Genomic DNA, 24,867 nt, shown 5'->3' with positions numbered 1-24,867 from the left:
TCATACAAATAGCATTAGGAATGGTTATTGTTAAAGAGGTCCCGCCCACTTGCTCAATTTCATGCACGTTTCTTAAATATTTGTATACCAATTCTGACTTGGGTGATGGATATCAAGAACATTAAGGAATGCAGTTGATACAAGAAATAAGTGTCAGCCAACAGATTTGGATATTTTATATTCTTTTTTTCTGGGATCAATCAAGTAGATTAAATCAACTATCTTATATTTCTAATATTCATTCTTTTTTTTTTTTTTTGGTACCAGGGATCGAACTCGGGTCCTTGTGCTTGCGCAGCAGGCGGCGAAACCACTGAGCTAAATCCCTGGCCCTTATTCATTCATTTTTATAAAACACTAAATGTATCTTTAGTGCAAAAAGTGCAGCAAACATAGCAAAGCAAAGAAAACCCCCACAAATATCATCATCTAATAATTATTTTGAGTTTTTCAATACAAGTATTTTAGGCATTTTTAGTATACCTTCCCTCAATATATACTCACTTCCACACCTACATCCCTAAATACTCATTTAACTATAAATATAATTTAATTTTCCTCCTCCTCATTAGGATTATTATTATTTCTTTCAAAGGGAACATAGCTCCTTTAGGAGATTATTCTCACCTCTTAGGTTCAAACATTTTGGAAAGGACAGAAGTTGAGCCTATGTTTTTATACTTCTGAAGGGACTAACTGAAAGGCATTTTTATAGTCCAGAGTTTGACTTTTCAAAATTCTTGGTAGGTCAGCTCTTTGTTTCTATTCATGCAAGTTTCTTAAGTTTCATGCTTAAATTGTGGCTCTTATTCCTATGAGATGTTCACAGAGCAAATTCCACGCTCTCTGGTGAAACATATGTGCTATGAATTGGATGAAAGGATAGATTTTTGAAAGTGACATTTCAGCTTCCATGTCATGACATTTTATGTATTTTTTTCAGTGTACATTTATCTCAGAAATATCTCCCTTACTTTATTACAAGTAGAAACAGAATTTCATATAAAACGTAGGAAATCTCTTAAACACAATCCTCATGGAAAGCACACCTGAAAATTTGACAAGTCTGGGCACATTTTACCAATTTAATTGTAGTTTCCAAGTTGACCTCTTGGGATTGGTGCCATCCTCAATAAGGCTTTGCAACATTCACAACATTCTTACCCATTTTATACCGTCCAAGTGTGATGCAAAACCAATGTATTTGGAGTGTGGATAGCGTTTACTGGCATAGGTTTAGGTTTTATCTTTTAATGAGATTTTAATTGTTTTTATTGCGGGATATATGGAAGGTGCCTAGAATTGCCAATAGAGGAGGGAGGCCTAGGAAGTAAAATGGGCCATTATAATCCATGCCCACATGACCTCCCTCCACAAAACTAACACAGTAAGCCCTAGCTGAGTCTGACCCTTACAAGAAAACCAGACTTCTTCATTTTAGATTTTTCAAATGGCCTAGACTTTTTGAAGTGCTGAAAAGAAAATCTCACCCCAGATTCTTCCTTTTTCTGAAAAATCCCAAATCTATAATTTTAAATTATCTTCAAAATGTCACCTTCTGATGTTTTTCCTTGTCCTGAGAGTTGTTAAAGGTTCCTCCTGAATACTCTCAGGCCTGTGTTACAGGATGACAAACCCTCCATGAGCGAACACCATTCCCCTCGTTTATCTATGGTGGTGGGGACCACAGGCAAAAGCCACTGGGGAGGGTGGAGGTGGTCCCTATGCTGCGTGTCTCTCCTGTCTTACCAAACCCGCAGACCTGTGTAAGGGAGAATTAGTGAATGCCTCAGTAAAAACTGCAGGTATGGCCAGAGTGGTGATGGCAGCGATTTCACTCAGCTGTCTGAAATCACACATGCCCATCCGCCCCAACGTGTGGACCCCAGAGAGCTATAAATGTAGGCAGTCTACTTATCAAGAGTTCACAAACATTAATATAAAGTTTCCCTGTTTAAAAAAAAAATCAAAATAAAAACTGTAAAATACAAAAAAAACCCAAGCCAATCAGTAGTTCTTTCTCATTGAGCGACAGTGGTAAAATGTGGAGTAACAGATTGCCTCCCATCCAGAGCTGCCCTGGCAGGCCTTTGTTCTTCCTTTACTCCTGGTATTTATGGTAGGATCTTATCTTTAGGACAGGATTATAACCCCTTGGAGGGCCTCCCTTTTATCTTCCCCTCATCCACGCAAGACTCCTCAGTAAACAGTTATTTCATCAGTGACTTTTATCAGGTTAGATCATAGGTTTTCCAGTCCCAAGAGGAACAGAAGGTGTGAGGATGGAATAAATGTTGGCTTCATCTGATAAAGGCCCTGGGAGGGTTCCATAATACCCATGGCAGTGAGTGGGAAGGACAAAGAGAAGCCAGTGAAGTTGTCAGCTGCCTGGAGGTGATTTGAAGCATGGAACAGAGGAGGAAGGTGCTGGAGGAGGACCGCCAAGCTTAACTTCATGATGACACCTCTGGGTTTGAGGGCTGGAGGCAGTGCTGGCGAAGGGAGGCCATCCTTTCCTGGACTTGCAAAAGAGCCTCCTTACTAGTTTTTAATCACAGGTGTCTCTTTTCCAGTCCTCCCTCAACAGGAAGGATTCTGACCAGGTCACTTAGGATGGCATAATGGCCTTTCATAGTGACCTTCTCACCCCATCCACCCACCCAGGCCCACTGCTGGTTACAGGGCCACAGCCTAGCACGTCAGTCACCATGCCCAGCCTGTCCTCAGCCCTATTACCCACTCAGCACCTCACCCACCTGCTCATTGTTTCCTCCTCTGCCAGGCTCGTGACACACGAAGCATGGTGTTGGTCTCGTCTGCCTAGTACTTTGAACATTTTATGGTAACATAATAGGAGGTGTTTTCACTAAGGGAAGCCCTTTTCTGTGTATCTCTGCAGCCCTGAATGCTTAGCAAACCATTCTGACTTTTGAATGATTAAAATAGAACTGGGGTGGGAGCAAAAAAACAATGATGTTCATTTGGGCTAGAGAACACTGCCATCAGGGGTCAGGCTAGACAAATGTGAAAGACAGGAGCCTGCCCAATGATGTGTTGACAGCCATGAGATCCAGAAGAATGGACCTGTGTTAACAGGACCTCAAATTCAGGTATGATTTTATTGGATGTATTTTAAAAAATATACTGGGGAGGTTGTGGAAACATAAACAAAGGCATGAGTGGGGAGAGAAATAATTAACAGTGTTGATTTCCCCAGTGTGACTCATCCAAGAACATTATAAATTTTTTTAAAAGTAGTGATTTGAGCACACTTCACTTAGTAGGCACAGAGTGGGAGGAATGAGCACACATTGGAGCAAAATACAGAACTAAAGGATATGGAAACAGAAGAGAAAATCTAGGGCACTGTCAGATTCTTTTTTCTGGTACTATGGATTGAACCTGGGGCCTTGTCCATGTGAGGCAAGCATTCTACAACTGAGCTACGCCTCCTGTCCACAGTCCTAAGTAACATTTTACAGGAGGTACTCACAGGTATTGATGAAAGGAAGGACAGTGTCTCCAAACAAAGCGTTAGGTCGATCAAGGAGAAATGCTTGATGCTGACGACCAAGGAGACTCTGGATGAAACGGAGAGACATCGCCACTTTCATGTTTTAGCTAAAACTTTGCTCCCTGCCCCATTGTCTTATTTCTGCCTGCCTGTCTTTTGCTTTGCCTTTTGGTGTCCTCCTCCTCCTCTCTGCACATGCCCTCTCCAGACCCTGAGCATTTCTGAATGCACAGTCATTTCCCTCTAGCATGACTATGGTGCTAAAGAGGAAATATATACTTTGAAAAAGGTGCCTCGCAGAGAGGAAAGGGCCTTGCTTGGGCGTTGGGGTCAGATGGGCAAGACTTGGTCCTGAGTCCTTATTCAGCTACTTCCTGTCCTTACGACCCCAGACATGCTTCCAAATCCCATGGTTGGTTGTGATTACAGTGACCTCACAGAAATGTAAGAATTGAGGGTCAAGGGAAAAGAGTGGACATTTATCTGTGCTTATAGTGTGCCAGCCACAGGCCAAAGGGTGGTGTATCTGTTCTCAAGTCTCATGACACTCCAGTGAAGTAGTAGTGATTAAATGAGATAGCACACATACAGCGATGTACCTTCCTCAGACTGAAGTAAAATGTAACTTCCTTTTCCTTTCCTTTCCTTAGTTACCACCTACACTAACAGGTGGGAAGCAGTACATTGTCACCTCCTATATTGGAGGGCCACATTGGAGTGTGCTACTAAAGCCCTTACCACCACGCTTGCTGAAAACTCAAGTCCGGAAGAACTGGTTTCCACCATGCTCTGAAACCCAGTCATCTGGGAAGTCAGGTGGCCGAGGTCCTTCCAGACCAGCACATTGCCTGAGAAACAGGTCCAGGCCATGGTTGTGAGGACAGCGATGTGGTGACTGTCTCCCAGGTAGGGTACACATGTGGAATCGTTCCTGCTTCACAATCAAGGCATCTTCCCAGGTAGAAAGTTTGTGTCACCGGGGAGACAGCGATAAATTATTTCCACTGGGCACCACTGGGCATCCCTCCCTGCCTGGAGCATGGCAGAGATGTTCCAGAAGGCAGGTAGCAGGTTCCCATGGGGAAGGTGGTGTCACATCACTGGTCCCTCCTGTGCCTCATCCAGCATGTATGCAGATGGCGCGGGGCAATTCGTTGTGGAAAGTGGCTCTGGTTTATGCTACCATGTCGCCAAAGAGTTAAGCCGCAACTGTACTCACTAGGAGAAGGAAATGAAAGCCAGATATTGCTCAGATCTTCCCGAATCCTCTTCTCTCCATCACTACAAGATGTGTATCACGTGAGTGTGTGCATACGTTAATTGTGGTAACAGGAGGTATGTGAGATACCTCCACGTGCTGTACGCTGGGAAATCCTTAGTCCTGGCCATGCGTTGTGCACATGTTACACAAGACAGTGTCTTGTAGATGTTTGCATTTTGGAGTGAATTCTGCTATCTGTGGCTAATGTTAGAAAAATATGTGTTGGAAGTTTGCTGGATCTAATGCCCACTAGGCAAGATTTTTTGGTAATTGATGTAGTTTTTATATGAATGATAATCACATTGGATACCTATTTTGGATTTCTACCTATAAATGTCACTATCCTGATACACTTTTATCATTACAACTTTATGATTACAAATGTTAATGATAAGTAATAATAACTAACATTTATTAAGTGCTTTCTCTTATAAGAATTTCATGCATTTTCTCATTTAGCTTTCACAGCATCCTTGTGAGGTGAGCACTTTTTATATATATTTCACTTTCAGTACTCAGAATATGCAGGGAAGTGATTCAGCCAAGACCCCATAGGTAGTATGTGATGGAACTAGGATTTAAACCTGTGTCTCTGCCTCTCTCACTAGGGACTGAACCCAAGGCCTTTGCACTGAACTACAGCCCCGGCCCTTTTTTATTTTTTGAGATAGCATCTTGCTGATTGCCCAGGGTAGGCTTAAACTTGCAATCCTTCTGCTTCAGCCTCCCCGAGTGCTGGGATTATGGACATGTGCCACCACACCTGGCTGAGCCCATGTCTTTCTGACTCCAGTATTTTTTTGCTCCTGGTCAGGAAATCTGAATTGAGGAATATTTTTCCTGTTGATAAATTGTTAGTTTCTACACCCTCTTCCCACACATCAGTACTGTATTTGACATTCATTTTACTATCAGTTATCTCACAAAAAGGCCGAAACAGCAATGCTCTACTTCTCTGCAACAGTGTCCTCACAGAGATTCCAGTACCGGCACTGACAATGTCTCCATGTCGGTCCCGCCCTTCCATTCTACAGTACTTACTAGCATGGCATTAAGAGAAGTTAAATAATATGGAATCCTTTGGGTTTCTGATAACCAAATAATCCTCCCACTAAATACTTGGTTAGACTTTTGATGAGAAAATGTTTCCTGTGAAATGCAGTTTATTTCTCATTAGAACAACTGATGCATTCATATGTTGTTCATCTTTTGACCCAAGAAATGGAATTTAAAGGAATAAGGGCTTCTTAGCTTACCGAAGTAGAAAGAAATATCTGAAGTAATTTTTTCCCTTTCTAGCTAATTTAAAATGGCTGGATTAAAATTTGCTTTTCTTTTTTCCTGGTCAAAACATTAAGAAAATTTAGTTTGCATTAAAAGGTCATTCTCAAATAATACTACTTTCCCCACTAGCCATAATGTGTATGTGCACTACAGATGTATATATTTTATATATTCTTATATATATAATACTGTACTTGTAATATATGGTATATTTTATATATTATATATACACACTTCTAAATGTTTAAAGAACTTGAAGTATTTAAATTCCTGGGGAAGTTCTAATAAACATTTTTTACAGAGATTTCAAGCATTCAGTGTTCTCTGAAGAACTGGGGACACGCTTTATTATTTTCTTAGAGGCACCCAAACTGTGACTGTACAAGGCTGAAAGGACCAAGAGACCCTGTTCCACACCTGATGGGCACAGAGCAGCCTGGGTCCTGCTGGCTCCTGGAGGTTTTGTGAATGCAACTCCAAGGGGGCCATTGTGAAGCATCTTGGAAAGTTCTGATGATTGGCCACACAGCTCCTGGTCCCAGGGAGGACCTGGAACCTCTGCTTCATGTGTGATACCTTCCCAGTGCCCTCGCTGCCTCTCTTGCCCATTGTCTTTAATCCTGGGACTCAAGAGCAATGGGCTATAGAGGCCTCAGGGCCTCAGCGCCTCATGAGGTGTGATGTCTTAGTAAACGGTCTTGGGAAAATCATATTTAAAGGCCTGGCATTGCCCTGTGATTCTGGCAAGGATGTGATGTTGGGAGACAGAAAGGGGAATCATTAGTAGTGTTAGATGAGAAGTCACCGGCAGGCTGTTCTCATATTGAACAACTGAATAAACAGTCATACAAAACCTCTGTAATTTGGTTCTGCCTCCCACGTTCGGGCCACCTGCAGGCAATCTTCACTTATGCGTCATCCTTATTGTCAATTACTTTTCTTTGCTAAAATACTTCTTCTTTAATGAATGCTATTATTTGCACTTTAGAGAATGTCTCATTATTCCTGATTTGACTTGTACCATGACAGAAACTGATTTTTTATTTTAGAAGATACATAGAAGAGAAAAAGTAAATCACATGTTCAGGGCTATATCTCAAAAATGCACTTCTGCTGATTTATGGCTAAAAGCTGCTCATTTATTAGCAAAAGTACTTTCAATTGTTTTACACCACAGTGAATATTCAAGCTTTGAAGAATTGGAAAGGTATGTTCTTTGCATGAAAATTCCAGGCAGATTTTGTCCAGAGAGAGCTCAATTCTTTTTTCTCTCTTACAAAAAGTTAGATAATGGCCTCTTTGACATAAAAATAAATTCTATTTTGTGAAAAAGGACACATTTTTTTAAAAAACCATCCATTTTAAGTTTTCTATAAAGCATCAGTGTCCATTCTAAAGGACACTGATTTCATTCGAAAAACTAGAATCATACTGGTTATCTTTATTTAAAGTTCAGATTGAGAGATGTAAAACAAAACTGCTCTGATTTATATCAGCTGGGAGTTCTGTAACATTTACTGCGTCTTTTTACTAGTGTGTGTTTGGGGATTTGTAAGCAGGGAAAGCATCTTGGTAAAAGAAAAGGGTGATGTATGCATCTGACCCTTCACTGACTCTGCCTTATTTATGTAACTTGCTTTGTCTTGAAGGGAGTGAAACTTGATCCAAGGTGTCCCAGCCTGCGGTGACCTCTGACTTCCATCAGAGGATGGGGCAGTTGTTCTATCCTCACCTCTACAAGTGCTTTCACTGAGCGTCCCCTCCCCCTCCATTTCACTTTTTCTGTCCACTTATTTACATTAAATTTGGTCGTGGCGAAAGCTATGTTCCCCATTTACCTCAGTTAGTGCAAGGAGCGCCTATTGAAAGACCTAATGCTGTGCTCAGTTTTAAATGATTTTGCCCCCCAAGAGTTACAGAATAATCAGAATAGACAATAATCAGGAACCTTAGCCAACTGGCTCAGAATTGGCTGAACCTTAGCCAATCATGAGCCCCTGTATACGAGAAAGGGGAAATATATTTTAGGAGTGAATTGCTGCTGTGGGTTAGGTCTTGTTTCCATTTACATTATAGGCAGAGAGGTCTTGCTCACCAGGTACACAGGCTGACCTGCTGCATGCTCACACCCCACACAGATGGGGCCTAAAGCTGGGCACAGGGTGACAACCAGGTCCCTTTTGTGGGGAAACCACATAATCCATAGTCCCTCATTGATCCTTTGGAATGAGGGGACGATACGGATCTGTAGGTGCCTGACCCATCTCAGGAACTGCAGGAGGGGATACAGGGGGCTTGCTCACAGCAAATGCCACCCGTTTCCTACTTGTTGGGCATGTCAGACTGGCTGGAGCTCTGTCCCGATAGCCTGTGACATCTGAGACCTGCGGTCTAGTTCCACAGTGTGCTAAAGACTCAGGGTGAAGACCACGGCCAGAGGGTCTGGAGCAGCCGGCCTGCTGCTCTTTGTCCGTCTGTGTGCGGGGACTCCACATGGTTCCTGCTCCTCCTTGACCACCGCTGCCTTGCACACCTGCTTCTGGACCCTCCTCCCCTCCTCCTCCCCTCCTAGGCCTGCGGTGCAGGATCAGTACAATAATGTGTGTGACCGCCTCAAGTTCTGTATGTGTGGAAAAGCTTTCTAGCGTCTTTTGTGCATCCCTCCTACACTCCTGCCACAGAGTGGCTGCCTCTCCTCCACGCCCCACCCTGGGTGACAGGGCAGCTCTATCCAGAGCATGTGCCTCAGGTGCTGCCTACTGCCAGCTGCTGGAGCCACCCCCACAAAGGTCAGAGGGCCCTTGGCTGTGATCTTGCTTCTACAAGACAGCAGATGAGGTTAGAAAAGTGGCAAGCTGCTGGGACCATCGCACTAAGGTGAGTCCTCCACTTCTCCCCGGCAGTCTCTGCTTCCCACATTTTCTCCTCCTCCTGGAGCACCACGGGCTCTGACCTTGAGCACCCATCATGCCCTCCTTCTTGGAGTCTGATATCTTTCTGAACCCCAGCCCCTCTGTGGCCTGTGCATGTGATCCCTCCCCAAGTCCTACTGATGAAGGTTCATTGTACTTCTGAAAACAGATAACGATAAACAGAGTTAAGGAAGTATTTTTGCTTAAAAATAATTTTTTAAAAAAACACTACAGAGGGATTCGAATACAAATTTGTTTTCTAAAACATTAGAACATTTTTCTTCATTATTCCTGGTCTGTGTCATATTTTAAGAAAATTTAGGCCAGCATAAGCATATTTTTTAACTGAGCTCAGATATCAATATAAAAGCTAAATATAGTCAGATTAGGCAAGTTCAACAAGCAGCTGTGAAAGATCTCAGTTCCCGCTCATTCACACCTGAAAATTCCAATGACTTCAGTATCAGCTATCTCTTAGCTGAGAAATACAAAATCAAAGATTTTTTTCCATTGTTAAATATATAACACACCTAACTGATTTCACTAGAATCCTGGGGCTGCTATTGATGAAATGTGCTTATGCTGCAAAGGCTTACAACGTGGTGGTTTCTAATTTTTTGAGGATCATCCCCAGACTCAAATTACACCTTACATTTGCCGTAAGGATACACATGCAATCGTTTTGTTTAATTATGGGTGACTGTCTAAAACTACCTTTCCCTTGAGTCACTGAAAGTTTTATTGGAGTTCTTTAATCTGATTATAAAAATTAATGGGCTTGTAATTAGATATGAGAACCAAATCCAAAGTTTGCCAAATTAACAATCATTCTACTTATAAAGTTATGCATCTCAGCAGAGGAGGCCATAAAATAGATGGCACAAGGTCAAAACCTTAGGCCGGCTAATGTCCACATCAAGAAAGATAATCTGCAAATTAATTCAGAGTTCCTTGTTACTTCCATTGAAAAGGTAATATGTTATTAAAATCAATACTATCAACATTATCAATGAATGTTGCTGTTTAACTTTCCATATATCTTCCATTTTCTTAATAAGATCTAGGCTTAGTCAATGCATTTACTATTCAGAAACCACTAATCAAGTGATAGAATTCTGATTTATGAATATCCGTACAATCCAGCTGCTTCTGACTTAAAGATAACATGACGGGGCATCTTTGAGGCATCTCATCCTTTGAAGTAGACCAGGTCTCTCTGAAACTCTTCTTGCCTGTGAACAAAGCATCTCACATTATCCCTATTTCCTAACTTGAGCACAGTTTCTCCTGTGGTAGAGCTCGTGATTGATTGGTACAGTAGCAGAGCTCGCATGTGTGGATTCCAGGTAGATCTTTTCTCTGACAGAGTTTTAGCGCTGTTTGCCTTGGAAGCTTCGCAGATAAATGCAGAGGATTGTGTTGTTGGGAGCTTTACCAACCTCAGAACAGCATGGTTCACTTGACCTGTGTGTAGGGTGAGAATTTCTCTATATGAGCTGTTGGTGATTAATCTATTTGCCCTCATTCTTCGGTTGCTTGGTGTGTAAATTGGAGTGTTTTGCTTTTCTGTTGGCAGAATCAAATAGACACAGAGCTCTCTCGTGGTATACCTACACTCCAACATGATGGAAAATGACCTTCAGAATTAAACCATCATGCTTTCTTGTCAAAGGCAGAGGGAGAAACTGGGGACAGGTAGACTGGGGCCTCAGGTGGCAGCGAGCCTGGGTGGAGGGGAGTGGCATGTTAGCTCAAGATAGCTATGCCTATTTGGTCATGTTTAAATGCACATCTCAGTGGATTCAAGCTCAGAATGTCAGACATTGTGTTTGCTTCTCAGTTACAGCCAGCTCAGGATGGCCATGATCACTGAGTGCATTTCCTTTTTTTTTTTCTGGACCTAAGCCACTTGTCTTTCACATTTGTGGACTGTGCCCCAAATTCATTTGAAGTATATACAGTATTTAGACCCATTTTTTCCTCTGTTAATCAATTGGAGATAAACTCAAAAAATAGTTTCTATAATGTAATTTGGTTATATTGATGTATATAACTAATGCCACAATATGTGAACACATGACTTAGAATAAAAGAAAGTTTGTCTTATGAGTGTTTAAGTATGCTGAAGAAATAGTTTTGGTCATTCACCTGTCTCTGGACCCTCTGGGTAATATGGTCATCTCTCAGCACTGTACCTCTATTCTGTTATTTAAACAGTGGATATTTGGATTAGAAGTGATGCTTTCTTCTTCAGTGAGTGGCTCACAATCACAGTGGGCTCTTTCACATTTGTCATCTGTGAAAAGTTGAACATGATTTAAAAGCCTTTCAGATATTTTTGGAAGCTCTCTAATGTTTCTTTTTAAGAGGAGCAGTGCTCTGGGGCGGGAGTCTTGAAATTCAGTGTTGTCTCCCTAGCACCCCAGCACAGTGATCAGCAGAAGTACTCAGTGACTCTGCAAGACAGAATTAGGCTTCTACCTCTTTGGTTTCTTGGTGTGATGGAAGCTATGGATCCTAATGCTGGATAGTTATGTAAATCTCTTGACTGGTGAAGATTCATGTACTTTTTCAATATACAGAAGAGTTTTTCGTGGGTTTTTTGGTGCTCAGAACAATAAATTTAAACATTTACAACTGTATACTGCAGAAAGTCCATTTCATTGTATGTTAATTTGAAACTAAAAATTTAAAACACATCTCCTCTTATAAAAGTGTTACTGTCAGCACTCTGAAAAGATGAACTTCTCTCTGAAGAACATCTCAGATCTCTTCATAGAGGTGACTTTTTATTTGTTTCTAATTTATAAGTGTATCTCTCCTTGGGTTTTGAATAATTTATTTAAACAAACTTTTATTTATGCTGAGATAAGGATCTGCCTGTGGTATAAAATATTGTTTATAAATAATGAGAGAATCTGTCTTTTCTCCCAAGGAGCTTCTCACAGTAGCTATCAAATGATATGTCAGGATCTCCTGAGAAGCACACATTAACAGTAACATTAGTGAACTTTACTCATTGATGGCCGCACGCAGACAGATCTGACTCACCTCGTGGTCCTTCCTCAGGACCCCGAGTAGGTGACTGCATCCTTCTTTGACAGGCGAGACATTAAAGACTTATGGCCACCTAGTGCGTTCTGACAGAGACGGACTGGAACCCTGTCTCGAGTCCCACGCCTTTCCCCACCATGAACCAGCCCTTACCTGATCTGACGCACAAAGGTGTTATGGCCATTGTGCCCGTCTGTGTGCACCCACGTAGGCACATATGCGTGCGCCCTTATGCATGCGCAGACATGCATGGACAGGCACGTACTTCCAGGCCCGCGCACGCACGATGCTCCCCTGAGCAGGTTCGTGCATGCGCAAGGTACGCATGGATACGCCCGCGCAGGCCCTCACCCTTTGGAAGGAGAAAAGACAGCGGAGGCCAGGGCTTCCCAGTGTTCTTCAGTAAGTTTGTTGGCATCCGTCCCCTGGATCAGCCGGCCGAGGCTGAGGCCTACCGCCTCTGCATGGAGAAGCTCCTGAGAGGCCATCTGATGCTGCAGACAGCCCTGCCTCTGGATGCACTTCTGTCCCTGACACAGCGGTGCCCTAATGTGGACAGAGCTGGTGGCCCAGTGCCTTGGGCTCTGTCCCCTTCTTCCTACTGTCACCACCCTGTACTCCTGGCCAGCCCCTGTGCTTTGTTGTCTATTTGCTGCATCTTGTGCTGTCAAGAAGTAAGCCATGGGATGGATGTTACCAAGAGGGGACTGCGAGCAGTCTTCTTTTCCGATTCGGACAGACTCCTCAGCTAGAGCTGAGGCAACTAGGCAGAGAAATCCCATCTGCTGACAACAAGTGGGTTCTTGCCTTGCCTAACGCAAGGGTTTGTTAACTCTTTAGTCTTTGGCAAAAGTACAACTGGGCAGTATCCACAGTATTACCCATCGTTAAAATAATGTTCCCTGACACAGGAGGCTGGTTCTTGCACCAGGTAACTATGGCTGGAAGTGCTTACAGGGGCTGTAGGGCAGAGCAAAGTTCTCTAATCACCAGCATGAAACCATGGCCTGGTGAATTCTGGGCTCTGCCTGTGCTCACAACCACTGAGGGTGTCAGCATAGAGCGCGTATTACCTCTTGCGGCTCGTGCCAGTACTTCTGGGAGGATCCTCACCAGCTCTCTGTCCAGGATGTCTGTGACTCCCCAGGCTCAGGGCTGTCCTTCCTTTAAACATCCCATCCACGGTGGACCCCAGCACCTGTGCAGCAGTGATCAGTTATCATGTCACTGTCCTTAATACACGCAAGGTCTGGGGTTGTCTTTTTGACTGTTCTCTGGTTTTGCTTATTCTATGACACCTTTTGAAGGGATTCATTGTTTTTGACAACATGATCTGTGAAAGGTCATCAGAGTGCAGTGGTGGTTCAGTTGACTGTTGTGAAACAAAATGATGCCCAGTAAAAATTTTCTACCATAGTTGAATAATTTTAACTTTTACATAATAGAAGGAATAGTGCTCATTATAAAAATTCTACACAGCAGAAGACCACAAAGAGTAAAGAAAATTAACCCTACATCCCACTGACATCCTTCTTGGCTGGTGGTGGTGAACCTATGGCACATGTGCCTCAGAGGGCTGTTTGTATAATTGAAAGCTCTAAAAGGTTCGCCATCACTGTGGGCCCTTCCAGATATCTCCTTATACATATGTACACGTGCTAGGCAGTGATTTCAAATGGGCACTCTTCTGGATTTTTAATTAATTGTGAGTTAAAATTGGTACTCAGGTGGAACTTACTGAAATATGGCAAATTTTTTACTGAGTCACTAATAGAATGTTTTGTTTACAGCAAAAAAAGACAAAAATGTGGAAGTCATAATTGTCATGATTATGCATGATTTTCATTTTCTTTTTAAGAAGCTATGCAGTTCCTTAAAACTCAGAAAATGAAGTGATTTTAAAATTGGCTAGAAATGGTGCATTTGCTTGTTTATAGATTTTTTTTCTCAATTTTAATTTCTGCACCTCTTCTGGAAAATTGCTGCTATCATTGTTATGTTAGGAGCTGCACTGTGAAGGCCAGGACTGAAAAGCACTCCTCACTTTTATGTTTTTCATTAAATAATAACAGATACACACACTATAGCAGCAGCTAAGGTTGCCTGGCAAAATATACCAGAAAGTTTAAGTAAATAGCCATGTAATTTATGCTTTAAAAAAGGTATTTTAAGGCTACCTGGAGGCCTGAAATTGCTGGCTTACTCTGTATACACCTGGTCTATGCAAGAAAGAAAAGCTAGAGCCATTTTTATGCCCCAAAGTAATTAAATGAAAACTAATGATGTTTACACTGTTGAAGGTTTGACATGCTGGAAACTGGGAGGTAGGTTGGGCGCAAGTGGGCAGGTGGTCTGTTTTTTTCCTGAGCGAAAACAATAGCTAGCCCTAAAAGTTCAGTCTGAACAGAGGGCTGGTGAAACAGAAACCAGGAGGTTGAAGGTTTAATTTCAGGTCTGGTCCAATCAGTTCCTCAGACTGAGTAATTAAAACATTAAGACCATCTGTGAGTTCTCAGAAGCCAACTGAATCTTGAAAAACAAGCAAGTTTTTTTCCTAATAATAGATGGTATTTGGTCACTGTGGTGAACTGTTACGAGATAAATGTGTGCACACACATGTATGTGAACCCACATGCATGTACTTTTAAAAATTAAACATATTAGTGGGCTACCATGTGATTTGATACATGTATACATTGCATAATTTTAAAATCAGTTAAACACATCTGTCTCCTCATTTACCACTTTATGGCGAAAATATTCAGAATCCTTTCTTTTATACTTTTGAAATACATAGTACATTATCATGTATTGTCACTCTGCTGCCAGTAATGCACCAGAACCTATTCCTATGACTTAGTATCCATTGAGCAGCCTTTCTCCACCCCTTCCTAGCACTACCCCAATCTTCCCCAGCCTCTGGTAACCATCACTCTAGCCCGAACTACTTTTGAGATAAACTCTTTTAGATTATGTGGCACATATGAGTGACAGTCATGCAGTCCTTGTCTTTCCATGTCTGGCTTACTTCACCTAACATAATGATTTCCACTTTCGTCCATGTTGTTGAAAATGACAGAATTTTGCTCTTTTTTATGGCTGAATAGTATTCTTTTTTTCCGGTACCAGGAATCGAAGCCTGAATAGTATTCTGCAGCTCATAGCTCCCATATTTTCAATTGGATCAGTTGGTGGCCGCTTAGTTTCCTTTTCAGTGCTGTTGAGAATATATACACACTTTAGGAACACCTTGAAACACAGTGTTTCAAGGTATTGCATGCTTGAAATTAACTTCGTTTCAGTCTGAATATTTGCACATCTACTGATCGGATGTAAAAGAGATAACGAACTATGCCCACTTGCCTCCAGACACATCCAACAATTCCACAGAGGGCACCAACAAAATTCATGTGTCACAATAACATGAATTACAGAAGATTTACCTTTGAGAGGCACCTGAAAGGATGTCTCCCAGCTACAGGTGTTAGGTGTGGGCTTCTCTTAACTGCCTTAGTGATCAGAATGGAAAGAATGCAAAAATATCTGTGACCCAAAAGTACTGCACAGGTCAAATGTGATTTTAAAAATACTGCTATCATGAAAATACTATTTCTGAAAATAGTAGATTTTCTGAATTTCTCTGAGGAACCTGTTTATCTCAAGCCTTGGTCAATTTAATGAGAGGTAGGGCCATCCTGTGTTGTATCAAAAATTGCCACCAACACAAGAACCAGAGAATGGTAGTGGGAAATTCCAAAATATTAAGAACAAAGGTGATTAGAAAAAATAAAGTGACTTTCACATGATGGTGCCCTTTAATTAGATTTGATAGGCCTTAAAGCAGCACAACTTAATGCACTCTATTTAAAGGTATTATGTCACAAAGCGGAGATGTAGTCATTGTGTGCTTGTAACCCTGCAGAGCATGGAAACACTTTGAACTCCATCTGGGTCACTTATTTCTAGAAAGCTGTAGACAAGGGGGCTCCCAGGCCAGCTACAAAACTGATTAAGGGGATAGGTAGAGTCATTATGAGAACAAATTAAATGGCATAAGTATGAATAATTGGGCTAAAAGAGGGTGAGGTAAGTTTAATGTAAATCAGTTCTATTACAGCTAATAGTTCTTGGACGCACATTTCATGCACGAGGCTTATGTGTGTTCAGCTTGCACATTTCACTTCCACAGTGAAGATGACTTACTGCCGTCAGCCACATTTAACATACCAGGGAGCTGAGGCATAGAGCAGTGGGTAGTGAGCTTGCCCAAGCTGTCATAGCTAGTGAGTGGCCAGGTTCTCTGGTTTGGAGGTATGGTGAGCCCGTCCTGTTCTGTTGGATGATGTCACATACCTCCGCCCAAGATTTGGTTTGGCACATAGGTGCCCATTCACTTGACTAAGTCCATTTAAATGTCCCCTGTTATTTGTCACTTCTCATTTTTCACGTCACATGATGCTTCTGTCCCTTCTTCATGTACCATTCTTGGAGTCTTAGTCATGTAAATATATCTTGTCTCCTGAGCTGGAGCTGCTTTCTTGAGGATGGTCTCCTGTCCAAGTTGGTCAATACAACAAGCCATGTAAATGCTTGTTTTTATTTTTATTATGCTTGTCTGTCTTAAAGGACTTTACTCTGACAAGCACCTCACAGGGTGCTGCATGCTCTTAGTTAATACTCACTTCCTTACCGTTGTATGCGTGCATGCCTGTGTGTTCATAGCTGTTATTCTGTGAATGTGCATGTTACACATTCTAATCACAGAAACACCAGTTGTAAGTGCCATTTCCTGCTTGATCAACAAAGAAAAGAGTAGACACATTGCTCAACATGGTGAAGAACACCCACTGTCAACACCAAGGACCCGTTTCTCATCCAGACCTGAAGATGGGTGCACAAAAAATTTAAGTTTATCTTAGGATTGGGTAAGATAAAAATTTAAAGAAGAAAGCATAAACATTGGGTTAATTATATTCAACTTTTTTGCAACTTATTCTACTTGATTAATTATGGATTTTGCTTCTCCTTTTTGAGGGAATGTATTTCTTTTTATTTTATGAAAAAATAAAACATTTTCATAACCAAATAAGAGAATAACAATAGTTACTACACCACGTATCACTATCTTCAAACTACTCAGTACAAGACAGAAACAAAAAGATTCTTAACAAAAAAAGAAACAGATAATAACACAAGCTTTCTTTTTAATCCACTAAGATAAACCACTAATATAATGTTTTTCCTTAAGAGACATTGTTTGGCATATTTATTTATGAAATAAAGCAATTCATTTCTTTTGTTAACTTCACATGGAGACGGTGCTTTGGTACATCTTGAGGTATTTATAGACAATTTAGGATGGCACAAAATTGGGACAGGATTCTGTTAGACCAAATGTAATAAATCCGTTTGATAAAAAAGCTATATATAATGAAATTTTAATTAATAGGTAGGTTCATCAAATTTTACTTTGTCTAATATATATAATTATATCTTTTGTAGAAAGTAAGGTTACAATGATAGTCCACTAGTAAGTTTCCTTAATAAATATTTAATAAGCTATACATCTAATAAGTTGAATATTCTTGAGCATTTAATTAAGTGATTAATTTTTTGTGGCCCTAGGGATGCTCAGGGCCTTGTGTGTGCTAGGCAAGAGTTGTACCACTTGGTTATGTCTCAGGCAGTTCTTAAGTATTTAGATTAAAAAAATGGTATTTCCTCTCCCCCATCCCCCATGAACCTGTTGATCTCCTACATCATCTGCAGTCCACACTCCCATCTCTCCATCATCCACCTAACAGTGCCTTGAGAATGGAGAAAAGTCTTTATTTTTAAAAATGATAAAAACTTTAAAAAATATTTAGCATATAACATGATATTCATAGTGATTTCTTGAATTATTTTAGGAAATTGAGGTCCTAGTTGATTTCCAGAGAGCAGACTTGAAGTTTAAATTCTCTAATTTGTTTACTTTAGACAGATCATCTCCAGCCCAGCATCTGTTTTTGTGTTTTCAGGGAGATCTTGGTTTCCCATCAGGGGGACCCAGCACAGGGACGTGCATGACCCGTGTGGCCCACACAGGCAGTGGCACCCGCTGTGTCCGGCACTTCCTCCGGCAGGGGTGCCACCTCCCTGCCTGGACAGCAGCTTCCTTGTCTGGCTCTTCGTCTCTTTTCCAGGGACAAACTCCATCTGCCAGATGGTGTTACTATAGTGCTAGAAGAATGCCAAAACTCAGATTTTGCTTAGTATGTCTATTTTGGACAAGCAGCTTTCTTCCATGCGGCTCCAAGCAGTAACTGGAAATTGCTTTCAGTGTGCAGAGGGGAGAGGCTTCTGGGGGTACAGTGTTATTTATGAAGATTGGGTCGGGGAGCTCCCTGCCATGTTCCAGTGGAAGAAAGACAAAATTTTAATGTCGAAAGCACTCATATTTTAAGTGTTTTGTTCCACCTTGCTCCCTCCGCAGTCCTTTCAGAGATAGCTGTGGCAGGAAATCTATTTTCAGAGCCCTCTCTGAGCCCAGGCCGAGGTCACAGGGAGAGGAGGACCCTGAGTTTTGTGATGCTCGTAAAAGTACAGAGCATTGAAACCCAGGGAAGTATCAGCCACTTGCATCTCTGAAGAATAGCCAAGTGAATTTTCTCAGATAAGGAATGGCCCAAACTAGTCTTCCAGCTTCACTTTGAGCTCTTCTAAGGATGGGCCATGATAATTGTGACAAAAATTCAGGCTCAAGAGAAGAGAGGAGGGTGTGGAGAAAATCCAGTTAACTGGAGTGAAAATCATACAGAATAAACTCTCCATCTCTAAAAGAAATAGGTTTTAAATTGAATGAGTCTTTAGAGCAGAATTGATCAAATATGTCCTTATTGTATGAGAAGATGCACTTTTCAAATAATATTTTTCAGGAGGCATCATCTGTTTGAGGATGTTTCATCTTATTAAGAAAACGGTTAGAAGTTTGAAGACTTTTTCATCTTTGTTATTAACTTGGAGGGGAAAAATCTTCCTGTTCCAGTATTCATTAAATGAATTTTTTTGTGTATACAAATATTAAAAGTAGTCTTGAAAGTACTATAGGTAAGCAAAGAAAAAATGCACTGTTTGTTTCCTCATAGAATTGACATTTTTATTTAGAGAAAAATCCATGAATTTACAGTCTCCCCCTTTCTAGGTTTTTCAACATTTCTTGCAAATTGTATGTAAATGAATGCAAATAAGCAATACTCACTAGCAAGCTGCTTAGAAGTGTAAAATGCATAAAATTAAGATGCTGAGAGAGAAATGTGCATCTAATTAAAGTAGCGTGTAAAGAAATGTTTAAATTCAAATTAGATACTTCAGTGGAAAGAATTACTTGTTTAATTCAGAAGGTGTTTTGTATAATTCAGGGAAGACTTGTCCTTAGCAATGTTCTCATTTCCTTCAAAAATCCATTTTAGGGGCTTTGTGCTGGTTCAGTTAAACTTTAAAATTGAGTTGAACCTTAGAATTAGAACGCCATAAAAATAGTCTCTTTTTAATGCCTTTACCTCCACAGTAGGTTAGGGAGGCTGACGAGATCATTTGCGAGTGAGGGTAGGTATGTGGGTGGAGGGATCCATTTCTACCCCCTGTTCACAGTCATTTCATGTGTTTTTGGAAGGCCTGGAGGTGCTGTGACAGCCACCTGGTTTCCCTAAGAACCAAAGAAGATTTTGTGGGTGAGACAGGAAGGGCGCCAGCCTGGGAGACCCACAGTCCCCACCTCCCTGCTACATCCAGGAGGACACTGTCTTCACACAGCTGGGCCATTCACTCATTCACTTCCAGGTCTGCCACGGAGAGACCTCCGTTAGGAGCCTGTAGTTCAAATATACGGAAAGATTTTCTGCAAAGCAGAAAGCAACCAGCAAAATATTGGGAAAAAAAAGGTTGAACTGCGTTGAGTAGATACAAGCTGGGATAGGTGTTGGCTCTACCCTGGACATAGCAACCTGAAGGACAGACAGAGAAACTAGCAGGAAAAGGGTTTACAGTAGTTTTCAAGATGCTTGATGGAGTGGATGGGTTTTTTAAAAAATTATTATACATAGTAATGGGATTCATTGTAATATTTCCGTGTGTGTAGTGTGCACTTATCAAATCCAACCATCCTTTTCCTACTCCTCCCCATATAATTCCCAGTCTCTGATCTTCACTATTCTACTTTTAAGTTCAACCGTATATAACTTCCACATATGAGAGTGAATATGTAGTATTTGCCTTCTATGTCTGACTTTTTTCACTTAACATCCTGTCCTCCAATTCCCTCCATTTTGCTGCAGCATGGTTTTGTTATTCTTTATGGCTGAATTTGTTTATCTGTCTACATCACATTTTCTTTATGCATTCTGCTGTTGATGGGGACCTGCACTGAGTTGGAAGTATTTCAGTAGGTCCAGCTTCACCTAGTGAGAGAGTTCTTGCTTTCCACCAGTTTGTATATTCCTGTGACTTCAGCAGAGCTCATGTTTTAGGGCATAGTGTCTATCCCCTGACTTCAGAGATTAAAAATAGTTTGGACCATGTGCAAAATATACAACTCACTCTTAGACCTGAGTTTCCTCACCTGTCTGTGCCTGGTGGGGAATTGGGAAGTGATACTAACTAGGTTACTCTGCATCGTGGAGGGTTTGGTCTACTGTCTTCAGCAGGGTCAGAAAGCTCTCTGAACCGTGCTGGCCTTTTGTCCTCCCCTCCCTCTGATCCCGGTCCCCATCCTCTCCTCTGTTCCTGAGGCTGAAGCATGTGCCAAGTTGTGCAGTATCATGCATTCAATTCAGAAAGATCTTGTTGGGTCTCAGGGAGCAGCTCAGTGGTAGAGCAAATGCCTAGCATGCACGAGGCCCTGGGTTTGATCTTCAGCACCATACACACACAAACAAATCTTCTGACAATTGATGCCTGTTTTCAAATCTCCAATAAGTCCACTGAGTTTTGATTGGAAGGCTCACAGCCACATATTTCTTATCTGGAACTTGGGCATTTTCCTCTCTTGATTTCCTGGTACTTTCTATGTCTTCCTGTCCACCGAAGATGGATTGGCTCAGGGATTGCTGTATTTGCAGCACAGCCTACATCTCACCGGCCACTTGGCATCTTTTCCTTGGAGCTCCTGTAGTCAACATTATCCCAAATTGTCCTCAGTAACTTTCCTTCAGACTGTCTCCTCTTCTCCTTCCAAATTGCCAATCCCATAGTGTGGACCCATTTTTATCTCTCACCTAAATGTATTGTGATAGCTTTTCTTAAAATACTGATCACTGAGAAAGGCTTTTGGAAGCCCATTATTAATTCATGTTTTAGATGGTCTGAGCCCAGTCATCTCGCTCTGCATCATCTTCCCCTGTGCATTCTGTGCTCCAGCCTAAACTATGGGACCTGCGAGATGAAGAATCCTTGCCATTTCTACTTTTAAGCATATTGTACCACTTACCAGTATCCTCCCTTTTTGCCTAGAAGAGTCCTGCTTATCTCACTCCTGGGAGTGTTTCCTTCTCTCATCCACCTGGGCTGAATGTGTTACACACTCTTCTGTTGCATTCCAGACCTCAGTTAGAGCATTCATTATGTTGTACCCCAAAGTGTTGTTTCCGGGTCTCCCGTGAGGCCCTGAGCTCCTGAGGGCAGAGATGCTGTTGGGTGAGAAGGGGCTGGAGCCATGCTTCTCATAACAGTCTGGTCTGAAGATCTCTTTACACTCTTAAAAATTACTGAAGATCTGAAAGAGCTGCTTATTATTTGAGTAAATACCTATGGCTGTTTACCATATTTGAAATTATATTAAGAAATTTAAAAATTATTATTTTTTTTCTTAAATTCTTTTATTGGTACATTGTAGGTATACAACACAATTACATTTCTCATTAGGAATTTGCACCTTTACATAATGCATCTTGGTTCTTATTTTTTCCCCATTCCTAGCCCTCCCTTCACCCCCTCCACCCTTCCCTATTGACAAAGACTTTATTTCCATTTTTTCCATTTCTCAGCATTTTTCCTTTCCCTTCTTTCCTTTCCCCTGCCCCTCCCACTACCCCTACCCCTTTGGACCTTTTCTTCCTATTTTGCATTATCGATTATTCATTCTAATCACTGGTACATTTTAGGTATACAATATAATGACATTCATCATTGGAAATTTGCACCTTTACATAGTCTCTCTTGGTTCTTATTTTTCACCCTTGCCCAGCCCTCCCTTCAAATTATTTCTTCAAAATCAGCAATGCTAAACTCATATGGTACTATCAATGGTATTTTTATACAAATAAACTTTTCTGAATAAAAGTTATTGTGAGATTATTGTTTTAATTTTTATAAATCTCCTTGATGTCTTTTAAGATAGCCACATTCTCATATCCACTTCTGAATTCAATCTGGTTCTCTGTGTTGTTTGCTTTAAAGAGTATGAACACAATGTCCCCTAATTGTGGAATTGTTTTTACACCAGAACTTGACAAATGGCAGTTTTTGACATGCTATGTAAGGTGAATCTTGAAACTTTAGTGATGAACTTTTTATACTTTCATTAGTCAGCTCTTTGTCGCTATAACAAAATGTCTGAGGTGATTAACTTATGAAGAAAAAAGATGATTTTGCTTCACAGTTTCTGAGGTTCCAGGTGAGGATCAATTGACCTTGTTGCTTTGGGGCAATGGTGAGGTGGCACATCATAGTGGGAGTGCGTAGCAGAGTGATACTGCTTGCATCGTGAGCTACAGATCAAAAGGAAAAAGAGTAAGGGTCTGGAGTCCCACAGTCCCATTTGGGGGCACACAATCTGGTGGCCTAAGGACCTCCCATTGGGCCTCCTAAAGGTTCTACCAGCTCCAGTAGTGCCACCCTGTGGGCCAGGCCTTGCGGGCCACTTATCCAAGCTATAGCAGTGCTGATTGTTCAACCATTGACTGATCCCTCTTCACCTTGAGCAGCTGTTTTGCCCTTGCATGGTGTAATTATACCACACATTGGTCACTTGGAGAAATGGGCCCACTGAGTCATATAGGTCTTCCAAACGCTGAGATTCTGTTATGACATAAGATCAAATAACAGGGACCTTTGACCAGTTAGGAAGCTATGAAATTCATGATGGTAGATAACAGTGTTTTCATTTTCACTCAAAAGCAAAAATATTGTCATTGCCAACAAATACTGTGGGTACTTTTCCTCAAAGGGATAGGCTCACTCTGTCCATGTTCAAGAAAATGCCTTTGAATACCTGCATCTGAGTAACAGGCTTTTTTTTTTTTTTTAATTTATTTGGTACCGGGGATCAAACTCGGGACCTTGCGCTTTCGAGGCAGGCGGCGGAACCACTGAGCTAAATCCCGGCCCAAGAGTAACGGTCTTTTACCAGCTGGTCTTCTTCAGGAAGAGTCGTGTCCTGAGATGGAGCGGCCAGTCGGACTCTTGGGGCCCAGGGCAGAAACAGGGTCTTGCCTTCTGAGAACAGACATGAGAAGGTGTTTTCTCAGGGTTGAGAGTTATGAATATTAATACTGACTGCTTCGTCCAGAGCACACCTGTGTGCAGCTGCTTTATCTTCCTCCAGGGGCACGGAGGAGATGAACGCAGTATTGTCCAGGGCCACGCCAGAGCCGGCTGCCCTGCCCCACTGCTTTGCACCATCAAGATTAATATGAATTCAAGGGAAGAACACCAATGGTACCAAGAACTGTTGTAAACACACTGGACCTCACAGGCCCTCAGAATGGATTGTGGCTGCCCTCAGGCCTCCATGGACTACACCTTGAGCACCCTGGGATGCACTGGTACCGATGCAGAAGCCCTCACCCCAGGTTGCAGAGCTTGTGTCAGGAAGGGTGTGCGGGGCAGGGGTGGCATGGTCAGGTTGCTGTGAGTGTCCACCGAGGCAGGAGAGTGGAGTGTCTCATGGGGAGTTGGGGAATTTGAAGTGGACGTCATCACCCCCCAAAATCACAACTTTTTGTTACCAAATGAATGCATAAGACTGAGTCCGAAATTCTTAAACACTTTTGGGATAGTGTTTTTATTCGACATCACTTTCAGTTTCATGAGTATTTTCTGGGTGTTCTTATCTGTATTCAGTGAGTGGATCTTGGGCACATTGAAAGGGCCAGGGATTTAGCTCAGTGGTGCTGCTGCCTGTCTCACAAGGTACTGAGTTCGATCCCTGGTACTAAAAAAAAAAAAAAAACCCAAAAAACAATGCACATGAAACTTGTATGTGCCTGCGTGCCTTTCAGGTTATTAGTTCCCGGCCCATGTGTTTATGATCAGCAGTGTATCTCTTGGATCCTATGCATTATCTTGTATCATATATGGAAAACATTTGTTTACCACGAAGACCTCCCAGTCTGTGGAAGCATGGGAGACTCATTACCCGTTAAAAGGTCTAGGTCAATATGATATTCTGAAGTCATCACAAATCATGGCAGGGCTCGCCTCAGACTCCAATCTCGAGCTTTTCCTCTATGTTGCTCTCTTTCAAAACACTAAGCAAAAAACAGTGAATCTTCAAACTGATTCCATTGTGATTGATTTGAGTCAATTTTTAAGGTAATTGATGATATTGCCTTAGTTGAGTCTGTTAGTGCAAATAATTATTAATCAATAAGCTCTCAGCTCTTACTTCTGAAGATAATTCTAACACATGATTTATTCTGAACATTTCAATTGAGCTACCAAAATCAATTGCCGAGTGGTCTAAAGCACTTAAATTATCTGCTGTTCCTTTCTCAGCCATATCTACCCTGGCGACTTGCTGTCCCATTCTGGCCAGGGTGACAGGAAGTGTTTCATTGCCATAGTAGAAAATGTGTTGTGCACCT

At 41.6% G+C, this 24,867-nt stretch overlaps 1 protein-coding gene across 20 annotated transcripts in view; it reads left to right on the top strand.

The window, feature by feature from the left end:
• Pard3 (par-3 family cell polarity regulator) overlaps positions 1–24,867 on the top strand; it is a 605,457-nt gene that overhangs the window by 514,071 nt on the left and 66,519 nt on the right. Inside the window, exons 23-24 of one of the 20 annotated variants that reach the window (XR_015449462.1) lie at positions 4,165–4,420; positions 4,640–14,392. The exons of 18 other annotated variants lie outside the window; for them this stretch is intronic. Coding sequence is in view for 1 of the 2 variants with exons in the window: in XM_087206784.1 (XP_087062910.1) it covers positions 23,607–23,697 (91 nt within the window). In the remaining variant the exon portion in view is untranslated. Of the gene's footprint in view, positions 1–4,164; positions 4,421–4,639; positions 14,393–23,606; positions 24,480–24,867 lie in introns of those variants that run through there. One more of the 20 variants, XM_087206784.1, reaches the window with a different exon arrangement.

The sequence above is a fragment of the Heterocephalus glaber genome, unplaced genomic scaffold (assembly GCF_053883595.1).
Source record: "Heterocephalus glaber isolate CG9 unplaced genomic scaffold, H.glaber_assembly_v1.0 deba00000738, whole genome shotgun sequence".
In the NCBI taxonomy this organism is placed as follows: Eukaryota; Metazoa; Chordata; class Mammalia; order Rodentia; family Bathyergidae; genus Heterocephalus; species Heterocephalus glaber.
This window is presented reverse-complemented; position numbering and strand designations above follow the sequence as displayed.